The 12,659-nt window shown below is 42.2% G+C and overlaps 1 protein-coding gene across 1 annotated transcript in view; it reads right to left on the reverse strand.

Annotated features, from left to right (window-relative positions):
• Hdac8 (histone deacetylase 8) overlaps positions 1-12,659 on the reverse strand; it is a 235,716-nt gene that overhangs the window by 26,417 nt on the left and 196,640 nt on the right. Inside the window, exon 10 of the mRNA XM_010607964.3 lies at positions 1,269-1,374. Coding sequence (XP_010606266.1) covers positions 1,269-1,374 — 106 coding nt within the window. The remainder of the gene's footprint in view (positions 1-1,268; positions 1,375-12,659) is intronic.

Raw genomic sequence — 12,659 nt, forward strand, 5'->3', positions numbered from 1 at the left:
GATTCAACAGACACTGAGTGATCAGAAGGAGGCAGGTTGAAACAATAGAGTCAGGAAAAGGCTGAAGGTGATGGGAACTTAAAAGGGCTAATAAGTAATGCTGTGAGTATAACCATGTCTGTGTTTTATTCACTTAGAAATTTTTCTTTGGCCAAAGGAGTCCAGGACATGGAGTCCTTTTCTATAGATTTTGCTGTTGTCATAGACTGGGCTCTGCTAGTGGATACAGGTCTTAATATCACCCATATCAAAGACCCTCAGGACATAGCATGCTTCCTCAGACTGACTCCAGTATGACATAGACTTCCCTCTCATATTGGATTGTATTCCAACACAGGAGTCAAAGGTAGGGGAACTGGAGTTATCTTGGTCATTTTATGAATAACTACAGGAATTTTACTCCTCTGATACTTTTGTTTTCCTGACTCTGTAAGTAATTTAGATTTCAACACACACACACACACACACACACACACACACACACCACAACATGTACACAAAATCAATTAAATAGGCAAATAGCTGACACTTAAAATGAATGGTAGATGAGAAATGAGTTGTGAAAAGGTAGCTAGGACCAGGAGGGGGGCTCTATTGGAGACCTGAGGGTAGTGACCCCAACAGCTAGAGTGCAGAGTAATCAGGAGGGCAGTGGTCTGAGGACTGCCATTTTCTCTCTGCCCCATGGCTAGATTGATTCCTGGGTAGCCTCAGGAAAGGAAAGGAGGAAAGGGTAGCAGATCCATCCTGCAGCTCCATCCCCAAAACTCTGGATGAGACTGGGGAACCAACTCCCAGGGCATCAGAATCCCTCACTACTCATTGCTGTCCTGCAGTATCTCAAGGAACTAGTGGACCAAAGAACATCCATATTAGAAGAAAATGTCAGCAAGCTCCTTTCCCACCCTGACTCTCTCAAGTCTAAATCAACTCAAACTTCTCTCATCTTAAAGAGGGCTATACTTTTGGACTTTTGAAAGAATAAGGGCCATGGGGAATACTTTAGAACTTATTTTTCCTTAATGGCACCAAAAGCTGAACCTTTTGTCCTTCTGAAGGTGACATTAGTCAGCCAAATGACAATCCCAACCAGAATGGCCCGTGTAGAATTCCAACTACAAGCTGTCAGGACCAAAAAAGGTTTTCTTTCCAAGTCAATGAAATGATTAGCCACCAAAAGACAAATGGTACTTGAGGAAGTCCCTGCTGATAGGCCATCACAAACTGGATGGAATAAGGAGGGCAGGATGGGGCAGGATTTTGCTCACCTTTGATGTAGTTGAGGATTTGTTGGATTCTGTGGGGCTCATTGCGATCTGGCCGGCAGCTTGGTGTGATTTCCAGCACATAATCAGGACCATATGCTGTGAAAAACTGTAGGGAAAAGGAAAAGACCAAAAAACAAACTAAACCACATAAGTCCTCCAAACCAAACCAAATAAAACCAGGACAATCAAAAGGAACTTACCCTACTGACAAGGCTAGGGAGGCCTCACTGGGCAGAGCAGGATGATACTGCAGGAAGCCCTGACCTGGTGGCATCACTCTGCTCATTTGGACCTTCAGAAACAGTTCACTGCTAAATTCTTTAGCTTGCTGTTCAAGGGCCTCTATGCTCAGGTCTCAACTTCTCTCCCCAATGACAGATCTTCCTGCTCCCTGTTCTCTAGCCACACTAGACTGCTCAGTGCCCTGGCCAGTCATCCCATGCTTTTTATATTCCTTCCCTTGGGATCTTTGCATTGCTCTTTCCTAGGGCCTATGAAAGCCCACCCCCAGTCCCTGCTGCCTGTGACAAGCCTTCCAGGCACAGCTCAAATTCAAATGTCACCTCCTTCACAAAGCTGTCCCTTACCCACCCACCCCCAGCGTTCTGTTGGTATCTCTAATGGCCCTAGTTCAAATAGACAGGCTTGCTTGCATATCACAAGCAGGTCACTTGCTGACTGAATTGGGGGCTATGAAAGAGGGTAAGACTTCCCCTGGATTCTGTACTGGATGGAGATTTTTCAACAGTGACTGGATCCCCCCACCCCCAACTGTGAGCTTCCTGAAGGCAGGCAGCCCCTGTTTAGTTCAACTCCTGGAACCTCACAGACTACTAATAGCTGCCTATTAGCTTTGGTTGCCTTGAATTCCCAGCCCTAGGCATGGCAAACAAGTCTAGTTTTTCTCCTTTAGTTTTTTTTGTCTGTAGTAGAGTTTATTTGTTTTAAAATCAAAGAATCAAAGATTTGTGGATTCTGTTTCTAGCTCACTAGATGACTCCTTGAGACCTTTGGTGGTAAGTCACAATATCTGACTCAGCTTTTCTGTTAGGGCCCACTTGGGGAAAAACACTGTGAAAAAGGGAATCATTCAATTGAGATAAGTCTCTGAATGGGAAAATGTGCAAAGTTGTGATTTCTGTTTAGATTTTAACAGAAATACTATTTGTGCATACTCTCTGGAGAGAGAGCATATGGTCCTTAACACTGTATTCTCTCAATAGTGATATTGTCAGGTGGTAAGTAAACCAGGGAAATTCAAGTTCCATGAATAAAATGGCACAGTAGACATGAAAACAAGGATTCTGATATGTGTTATGATTTTGATACCATTCGAAGAACTTCTAAGAAACAATCCGGAGCTACTGTCATTGTTACCAAATTGTCCTTATTGAAAGTCTGGATGTACATCTGGCACCGTGGGAGATGTTGTGGAACATCTCTAGGGATTTTAACAGTGTCTTTGTGCAATTCATGACAGTAATTTGATGGGGGAGATGGCTTTTGCACATCTATGACTAGAAATACTACAATTTAATTTAAATGAAAATGATCAAGACTGTGCTGATACTTCTAATGTCATTTGTATGTATGTGTATGCATTTACGTGTGTATGTGTGATGATCTAGAAAGGCAGAGGCTTATTCCTTCCTGCTGGACTTATTACTCCTGTCAGGATGCCTGATACTCTGAGTTCTGGAAATGGATTAGACCTTGACAGAGGTCCTCTTTACCAAGCCTACAATATGGAGCAGACAAGAGGCATTACCTAGGGGACATATCCAGAAATTAACCCCCATAATGGCAGAAGAAATCCAAGAGACTTGTATTTTTAGCCAAAAAGAGCCCCTCAGTCTCAGCCTGGGGCCCTTGTGGACTTGGCTCTGGAAGAGAAGGCTTCAAACAGGTGCAGTACCCTTTCCCGAAGCAGCCTCTTCTCCAGAAAGTGTCAAGTGGTCCACTTATCTCCTGGCTATGGAAGACAGGCTTAGAGAGCAACAGAGGAAAGGCAGCTGCAACAAAGCAGCCCCTCCAGGAGACCCAAACCTCTGGCATCAAAGTGCTATAAAACTTCAGAGGCAGGGTGCCTAGCTGAGCTACTGAAGAAGGAATGTTTTGTCTCCATTTGCGGAGATGACACTGCTGATCCTTGGTCAGCAAGTCATGTTGTGGGCCTGAGGCTTTGGAATAGTACCTCCTCCCTGGTGAGCACCTACTGTGTGGTTACCCACATTCTCCTGTTACAGTCCTCTGGCTGAGAGCACACAACTGCTAATTATATGGCCAGCTGGGGCCAGAAATGACAGCCATGTGACAGAACTCAGCTCTACTACTAAGCCTCTCATCCTGGCTTCATTTGCACCTGGCTCTAACAAACAAAGCCACATGGTGGGCAAAGTCATGAGCAACCCATAATTTGCTGAAGTAGGTAGGCTGCCTTCAGGTAATAGCCAAGTCTGGATTCCTAAACTTCTCTTCACTTTTGCCAATCAAGTATTATTTCCAGGTCCTGCTTATTTGTAGAGCTAGGGGACGAAGATGCTTTATGAAAGCCCTTGTGTTGGGAGCTAATTCTGTATGGCAGCTAGCTGGTCCTGGTTTTGGGAGACTGCTTGGAGTCAAGGGAAGCACTAGGCACTAGAAAGTTATATCTAAAGCTGTATCTAAAGCAAAGGTGCTGCCCTCTTCCTGCTCTGGCTCTGCTGTGACATTTTTCTGCTTTTGCTTTATGTTATATTTTTATTTTTGCATTTATTAAATCTTCTCTACTGGACTATGAACTCTGTAAAGGCAGAAACTTGTAATGCTCTCTTTGCATACTCTACAAAGTCTAACTCAAGTCATCACAGGTTTTCCTTACATGTATGCTGAATTAAATTAATTCTCCAAGGGTTTAGCTGGCTGTTCAGTTCATTCAAAGGGTCAACTCATAGAATGAACAACATTTCTGGACTCTGGAGGCAGCATGATGAAGTGGAATAAGCACTAGCTTTGGAGCCAGGGGGACCTGGAATTTGGTGCCTGGATTTAGCTGTGTGCCTCAGGTAAACTTCTTAATCTCTGTTTCGTCATTTCCATCAGAGGGATGATAAAAGCTGACCTGGTTGGGCTGTTTGGATTTAATGAGATAACATCTATCAAAGGACCAAACTCAGGGCCCAAGGACACAGTAGGACTTTGGTAACTGTGAATTCCCTTCTCCTAGGGTGAGAGGCCCCTTCCTAACCCTGTCTCATTCATACCTTGAAGAATGTTGGGTGAAGTGCTTGAGGCTGAGATGGAGAAAGAGCTTGTTCCTCTGTCCAGACCAAGCCTAGTCATCCCAGTTTCCCTCCTCACTTGCTTAAACTATCAGCTCAGCCGAGGCCCTGTGGGGAAACTGACTTCTGTCAGTTTCTGGTCCTATGGTCCTGCCACTTGTTGCTTACAGGCAAGGTGGAGGGGAAATATGATCACAGAAGGCAAAAGAGATGCTGGGGTGGAGAGATTCGGCCAGCACTAGAAATAGCTCGAGGCCCCACCCTGAAGCTGCCCTTCAGCCCCCAAGAGGAAAGGAAATGGGCACTGTAGCAATCCCATTCCCAGACAGGTGGAGCAGGGGATGAAAGAGGCCAGCCGACCTTCAAGGGAAAACCCTAGCTTTGATCTCAGAAGAGGGAGGGAGGTGCTAACCCCTTACTAGTCTTTTCGTCTTTCCCCTCAGTACTCCTTTTGCTTTTGGGGTTTCAATTTAAACATTTCCAGGGGAATATGGGACTGGGAATGAGGCAAATGGAAGATATGAGGTGGGGCGAAGGGATGGGATTTGTAGGTAATGGTTTTCAGTCTCTTCCTGACCCAGGAATCAATGAATAAAGGAATGTAAATAGCTCATCTCTAGATCAGTTCAGCCCATGATAATGCTCCTTTCTTGCTCAATCCTTTCCAGCTCTTGCTTACAAAATGAAAACAGCATACAATTAGATGTTTGGTCAAAAAGACATCAGAAGTCTTATGGGTTGCTGTTATTCTACTGTAATCCCGTGTGGCCACGGGAAACTACCTCAACATTAAGCAAGTACCTACTAAGTGTCAGGCTAGGTTAGTCACTGGGGTACAAAGACAGTAAGGCATATTAAAAAAGAGGGATTATTATAGAGCAGTGTAATGAATGATATAACTTGCTGAGTGTATGTGTGCATGTGTGCATGCTGAGGGGGTGGATATCCCATTATTTGCAAAATCTTCGAGGCTTCTAGTATTTTGTGCACTGAACACAAAAGATTTTTAATGTAAAAAATAAGATTACCAAAATAGAAAGAATGACAATTGACATTTATCACAGGCTTATTATGTATCATGCACCTAAAATGTCTAAGCACTTTTCACAAATCAATTAACTTAATTCTCACAATCAAACTATATGGTAGGTGCTATTAGTGTTTGGATCTGAAGCACAAAATAGGCAGAAGTCACAAAGCTAGTAAATGAAAAGCTGAGATTTGACCTTAGGTTTTTCCGGAGGTCAGTGCTAACCATATGGACCCTATAGACTACCCCAGGAGAAGTGACTGTGGAGTGGGGTCTGGTGAAAGGAGTTTAGGAGATGGGCAAGGTGATCCCAACAGAAACCAGGCAAGGGTAGGAAGAAAGAGCAGGGTGTGGTGGTGCATGCCTGTAATCCCAGCACCCAGGCAGCTGAGGCAGGAGGATTGCTACAAGTTTAAGGTCATCCTGTGCTATATAGTGAGTTCAGGGCCAGTCTGTGTTACATAGTGAGTTCAAGGCCAGCCTTGAACATAATAAGAACATAGGAAGAATCTGTTTCACCTCCCAAAAAATATAGAGAGCAAGAAATAGAACAATACATAATTAGGTATAATTAGATATGGCTGGGGGTTAGGGTACAAGGAGAATCAGGACACAAGGCTAGGGAGGCAGGCAAGAATTTCATGATAGGCTGTACTAAGATGTTTCCCTTATCCAAGACTAGTAGTTCCATGAGAGCAGACCATTGTTTTATTCCCTGGTATAATGCCATTTCCCAAGATAATGGTGACACCTAATAGGTGGTAAGTAAATATTTGTGAGGTAAAGAGTAGACTCTTGGGGGAGATACAGGGAGCTTTTAAATAAGGGAACAGACAAGTCAGCTGTGCATGTGAGAAGGCTCACTGACTGTGGTGTGATGATTGAGGAGGAACACCAGTTGGAAGGCCAATGCTGTGGTCCAGAGGGGTGCTCATAGGGCTGGAATGGGGACAGGTGTGTGAGGAATGATAGGACTCAACAATGAATTGGATGTGGGGAGCGTGGAAGAGGGGAGTAAGAGATTTCTGGTGGTGTGGGAGGAGCATAAGAATGATGAAGGCGGAGGAGAGGGCTTGGGGGTAGGGTGTATGAGTGTGAAGGGGGAACTCTAATTTGGAGTATGCTACAGGTAAGGGTCCTAGTGACATGGTGGCCTAGGTGAAAGAGTGTGCCCCACTGAGGAGAGAATTAGGCCTATGACACAATATGTGCTGTAGATTTGGGAATTACCAATGACAGAAAGGGAAGGCATCAGCAACAGACTGTTTTGGCCAGCAGGGCCTGGGTTGGAGGCTTATTACAGAGGAGAGGAGAGCAGCAAGAACAATCCCAGGGAATAGCAGTACTTCAGAGGTGGGCAGAGGGAGCAGAAGCCACTCTGGTAACAATTTGAAATCTTGCACAGAGGTTAAATAAGAGAGGGCTTTTTGAAAAATATCTTCTGACTTGTCCATGGGAAGGAGATCCTGGCTGCAATGAAGTCAGTGGAGGGTATGGACAGAGGCCTGACTAGGGTGGACCGAGGAGTTGGAGGGAGAGGGAATGGAAATGAGAATGATCTCCTTTAAAAAGGAGTTTGGTAACTAGGCATGGTGGTGCTATAATCCTAGCACTCTGAGAGGCTGAGACAAGAGCATCTCAAGTTTGAGTATAGCCTGGGCAAGTTAGCAAGACCCTATCTCAAAATAAAGTAAAAAGGAATGGGGATGTAGTTCAGTGGAAAGACCCTGGGTTCAATCCCTAATATTGAAAAAAAGAGTGGGGAGAAGTCAAAGTTGATTCTTAAGATCCGGAATCTAGGTGAGTGGGAGAATCTCAGTGCTACTGACAAAAACTGAGGTAAACTAGCAGGAAGAGCAAGGGTAGCTAAGTGAAGATAGGCTTAATTTCAGTTGAGTTTGAGATGAGAGTAGGGCATCTGAGTCACAATATCTAGCAGGTGGCTGGGATGTGTGAAAGTGAGATCTGGTCAGGAAATCAAAGTAGAAAATTGGGAGGTCTAGATACAGAAGGTAGTTGGGGCAGGGTGGGGGTGGGGTAAAGAGTTCTAATGAACAAAAGGCAAAGAGCAAGCAGAGAGGGATAAAAATGACAACAGTAAAATCTTCTGAAACCTCAGGGATGAGAAGCAGCACAAGCAAAATGGTTGAAGGACGACACCTGCCAAGCTGACAATATACTCCCATGGCTAAAGTAGCCTCCTCTCCCCCATCTCCCAGTCAGTTGGGGACACAGTAGCATTGCTCCCTCTAAGTGGCTCTCAAACTTATGTGAACTCCAGTTCTATCTTTTCCTAAAAATTATACTCAGTTCTATCTGGGCTAGCCCAAGGTTAGTACCAGTATCTCTGTTACACCTGTGAGGTTTTGGGTTGGGGGATTTTGTTCCTATGATATAGTAACATGGGCCCTGGCAAGGAAGAGCATTTCTTGTCCCAAGACACCCTGTGAACAGAATTCATCAGAGCCAGAATAACACAATACCAGCATTTTGAACACCACTGTGATATTGTATGATGCTTCTTAACCTTTCATATATTACCAATTACACCATCAAAGAACCTGGGCTTAACCAGGATGAAAACAAAAAGCCTCCTTTTCCCAGAAAAACATTTCTGTTTACAGGAAATTCGGTTACGCATGTCACTGATGGTACATTTTAAGGACATAAAATTGCAGTGGTATTATTGGGAGTAAATTTTATTGCCATAGTTTTACAGCACAGACAAAAAATAATAACTCCATTACTTACTGGACTGGACTGAATGGAAGGAAGTAGTAGCACATCAAAGGTAACTGCTAGCAGGCAGGTGGGTCGGGGGCCTTTGAAGCATCCAGAGTATGACCAAGAAGTCAGGGAGATGTGGGCTATTGGAGATAATGTTATATATGGAGTGGACATAAGGATGGAATAAAAAGTGGACTCTCAGTTGCTGGAATGGAATCCTGGTATCCTGTCTAGATTCCATATGTATCCCACTGTGGTACTCACCTCACTCCTTAAACAGAGTCTGTATTTTAGGACAAGTGTTTAAGAGCTATTTGTTTGAATGAATGAGGGAATCAACAGAATATGGAAATAGTTTCTTTCTTTTTTTTTTTTTTTTTTTTTTTTTTTTTTTTTTTTTTTTTTTTTTTTTTTTTTTTTTTTTTTTTTTTTTTTTTTTTTTTTTTTTTTTTTTTTTTTTTTTTTTTTTTTTTTTTTTTTTTTTTTTTTTTTGAGACAGGGTCTTGCTGTGTACCAGGCTGGCCTCAGACTTGCTGTGATTCATCTGCCTCAGCCTTCCAATTGCTGGGATTAGAGGTATGCATTGCTATGCTTGGCTACTGAAATAGTTTTATTATTCAGGTTGTTGTTTTTGTTTGCTTACTTTGTTTTTGCAGTGCTGGGGATTGAACTCAATGCCTTGCATGTGCAAAGCACACATTCTACCACTGAGCTACATCCCTGGCCCTTATTCAGATGTTTTAGTGGCATTTTAACTATTGGTATTGAAAAAAAGTTTATGAAGCAAAATAAGTAAACCTGGGACATGTTATCTTAGTTTATCTCTAATTACATTTAAGCAGGTGGGGCTTTTCAGAGGTGGCTCGATCTAGGGTTTGTGATGCTGGAATTAAGTGTGTGATACTGGGATCGATCAAGGGTATGTGATTACTGAATTAGTCCACTGACTGGTTTGGCATAGTTCTTGGAGTGGATAATGGGAAGGCCCTTCCTGGGTGTGAGTGCTACCTGCCCAGACAGAATATAAGGGACAGAACAAGGATAGATGGGGTCACTTGTCACTTGCTACTTTGCTGCCTTCTGCCCACCATGAACTGTTTCTCTTCTGTGATGCCCTTCTACCATGCCACCCTGCTTTGGAGTCAGCCAACTATGAATGGAAACCGCTACACATGGTGAGTTAAACCATTCCTCCTTTAACTTTGGGAGCCAGGAGTTTTGTCCCAGCAATGAGAAAAGTAACTAAGGCAATGCCCAATATTAACAAGTCTTGTTTCATTGGTTAAAATTCTTAAGAGACTTTTTGAGCATGTGTGTGGCTGTTTTGTATATTTAAACTAAATATAAGGTTCCTATATTAGTCAATCCATAGCAATATGTTTGTGTGTTTGTGTGTGTGTGTATGTGTACAAGCATGTATTCTGTTAGGTGGTGAGCATCACAAATAAGAATAAAAAAAGAAAAAGTGGTATTTATACACAATGGAGTATTACTGTGCCACAAAGATAAACTTGAGTCATTTGTAGGAAAATGGATGCACCTTAAAATGATAATGTTCAGTGAAATAAATCAGACATGCAAGCTTAAAAATCAGATGGTTTCTCTTTTATGAAAAACCTGAAGTGTAAATAAAGAGCAAAATAAGAGATAGATAATAGGAAGTAGGGAGATATATATTTTTCAAAGGGAAAGAGGACCAAGAGATGGAGGGGCAGGAAGAGGAGCAGAAGGGGATGAAAAAGGAATTAAGATATGTTAACTACATGTACCAACTTCCTTCAAGGAATGTCAATATTATGTACCACAAACATGCACTAATAAAAGAACTAATAAAATAATAAGGTCTGGTGACCGTTCTTAAGAGATGAGTATCTAAAAAAAGGAAGATATAATTACAGTAAAGGCAGAGGAACAAATCTAAGCTAAACCATATTGCTGTTGGTTAGAGTACAATAAAATGCCATCACATGTATGTGTGGCACTGGACAATGACTTGTCAGGATCATAATTCTGACACTGTAAATAATAGTCATGAACTTGAACATATGGTTTTAGATTTTCAGTCAAGTGGGCTTTCTACTATACAGTGGTACATTGGTATATGAATTATTTTGTTCTATAATTTTGGAAAAGATGGCCACATTTGTGTTTGTGTGGGAAAGATGGTGGTGGTCACAGTTGTCATCTGATGCAGAGTTTGCAAACAAACACAAAATTTTGCGAAATGCTTCTGTTTGCAAATCAAACTTTTTTCAAACAAATGTGTTCGTGAACTGAGGCACCACTGCATAATGAAGTGATCAAAAAGTAGTTAAAGACTGAGAATTTTATTGGGTGTGAGGGTACACACATGTAATTTTAGCACACTGGGAGATTGAGGCAGGAAATGTGCAAGTTCTAGCCCAGTCTGAGCAACCTGTCTTAGCAAGAACTTGTCTTGAAATAAAAAAAAAAATTTAAAGGACTGGGAATGTAGTTCAGTGGGAAGGCCCTAGGTTCATACACCCCCTAAAAAAGATAAAAATAAATAAGAGAAAACAAACAAACAAAAACTGGGGTTTCTGGAGTCCTATGAGATGAACTTTAAATGTTTTTTTTTGTACCAAGAATCGAACTCAGGACCTTATGCTTGGAAGGTAGGTGTGGTGCCACTGAGCTAAATCCCCATCCCAAGCTTTAAATCTTTGATCTACCATTTACTAGCAATGTGATCTTAGGCAAGTTACTTAAATTGTTCTGGGCCTTGGTTTTCTTGGTTGTAAAAGGGGAAAGATAACAAAACCTATTTTATCGGGTTGCTGTGGCAATAAGTTAATTCATGTAAAGCTATTAGAACAGTAAATGCTTGGTAAATGTTATTATTAAATGGCATATATTCTCTTTTCTACCCCTCCATGTACTTTATCAACAGTACACAGAAATGCAGTTCTGACTGTAATGGATAGTGATAAAAATCACATTTCTTTACAAATGTCCATTCAGACTGAATAACAGTGCATTTTGAAGATCTCAGGTTGTCTCCCAAAACCAATAAGCCAGAAAGAGGAGCAGTGAGATCAAGAAGAGAAGAACTCCAAGTGGAAGTGACTAAGAAAGATGGAAGGGAGGGGGAGGGAATGAGAAGTTGGAAGTGATGGGATGGGAGGGTGAGAAAGGTGGTAGAAAGGAAGAGAAAAAAATGAGGGGTTTAGACTGAGGAGGTGAAGATGGAGGAACCAAGGAGGAGGCAGAAGATACAAGAGCAGGGTAGCTGCCACTTCATAGTGTGGTCTCCAGATAGGGTCAAGGTTTTCCTTCAGGGTGTGCTTTTATGGGTTTGGGGGAAGGGTCCTGGCTAAGATTAATAACTTCCTCACAGCACTGCTGATCTTCACATTTCCACTATTTGAGAAAAAAATTCCTCCTTCATAAACATGCGCAGGCCCAAGTCTGGTTATACCATGTGTCTGTTAATCAAATGAATATTTTGGAAACAAGCCTATACATGAAGCATTTTTACATCAAATTTTGCTTCAGCCAAGGGTGGGAATGGAAGAAGGGATATTGTTTTACCTGACTTGTTGCTAGACAAGTACTAAGATGACTTTGCAAACCGATTTTCGATAAGCAAGTATTTCCTTGGATGGATCTTTATACTATGCCAAGCAGCTGCCCTTTCTCCATCCCTTTGCTGCTAAATTTCTTAAAATCCCTTCTTTTCTTCACTGTTTTGGTTCCCTCATTTCTTAGACAATCCAACCCACTGCAGCCTGGCTTCTTCACACCCCCATTGCACTGTTGTTTGGAAGGGGATGGCAAAGAAATATCAGCTTGTTGGTAACTCTCATTGATTGGTAATAGCTTGCTTGGAGAACTGTGTTGAGGAGGATTCTGAGGCAAGGTGTAGATTCAGCAGGAAGATATACCATGATCAATTTGTAACTTATCCATACAAGTACTCAGTGGGTAAGGTGGGGCCTGGAGTCATATGTGCCCTATATTTGCTATCCTTGCATTAGGAAACAAGAAGGACCTCCTAATTATCCAACCTAATGCTTTCTTTTCAGTTATCACTAATCTTATTTGACCTCTCATCAGCATATATCATGAATCACCTCTTTCTTTTTGATACCATCTTCTGCCTCATCACCAATACTTTCATTGTTCCTTCTCAGTCTCCTTTCCTGGATCCTCTTCCTTCATCTCTCTGTGAAGTGCAGGACCCTTCTGGTTGTACCCTCAGGCTCCTCCCCACCTCCCGTAAGAGTACACACACCGTTGCTATTTTAATTATATCTGTGCAGACTCTGGGTTCAGTCAGTATTTGCTCCAGCTTATGACTTGCATTTATAATTGTCTGCTGGAATTTCCATGTGAAAAACTTGAATTATTGAT

This window comes from Fukomys damarensis, unplaced genomic scaffold, assembly GCF_012274545.1.
Source record: "Fukomys damarensis isolate Sample0158 unplaced genomic scaffold, DMR_v1.0_HiC HiC_scaffold_39, whole genome shotgun sequence".
NCBI lineage: Eukaryota > Metazoa > Chordata > Mammalia > Rodentia > Bathyergidae > Fukomys > Fukomys damarensis.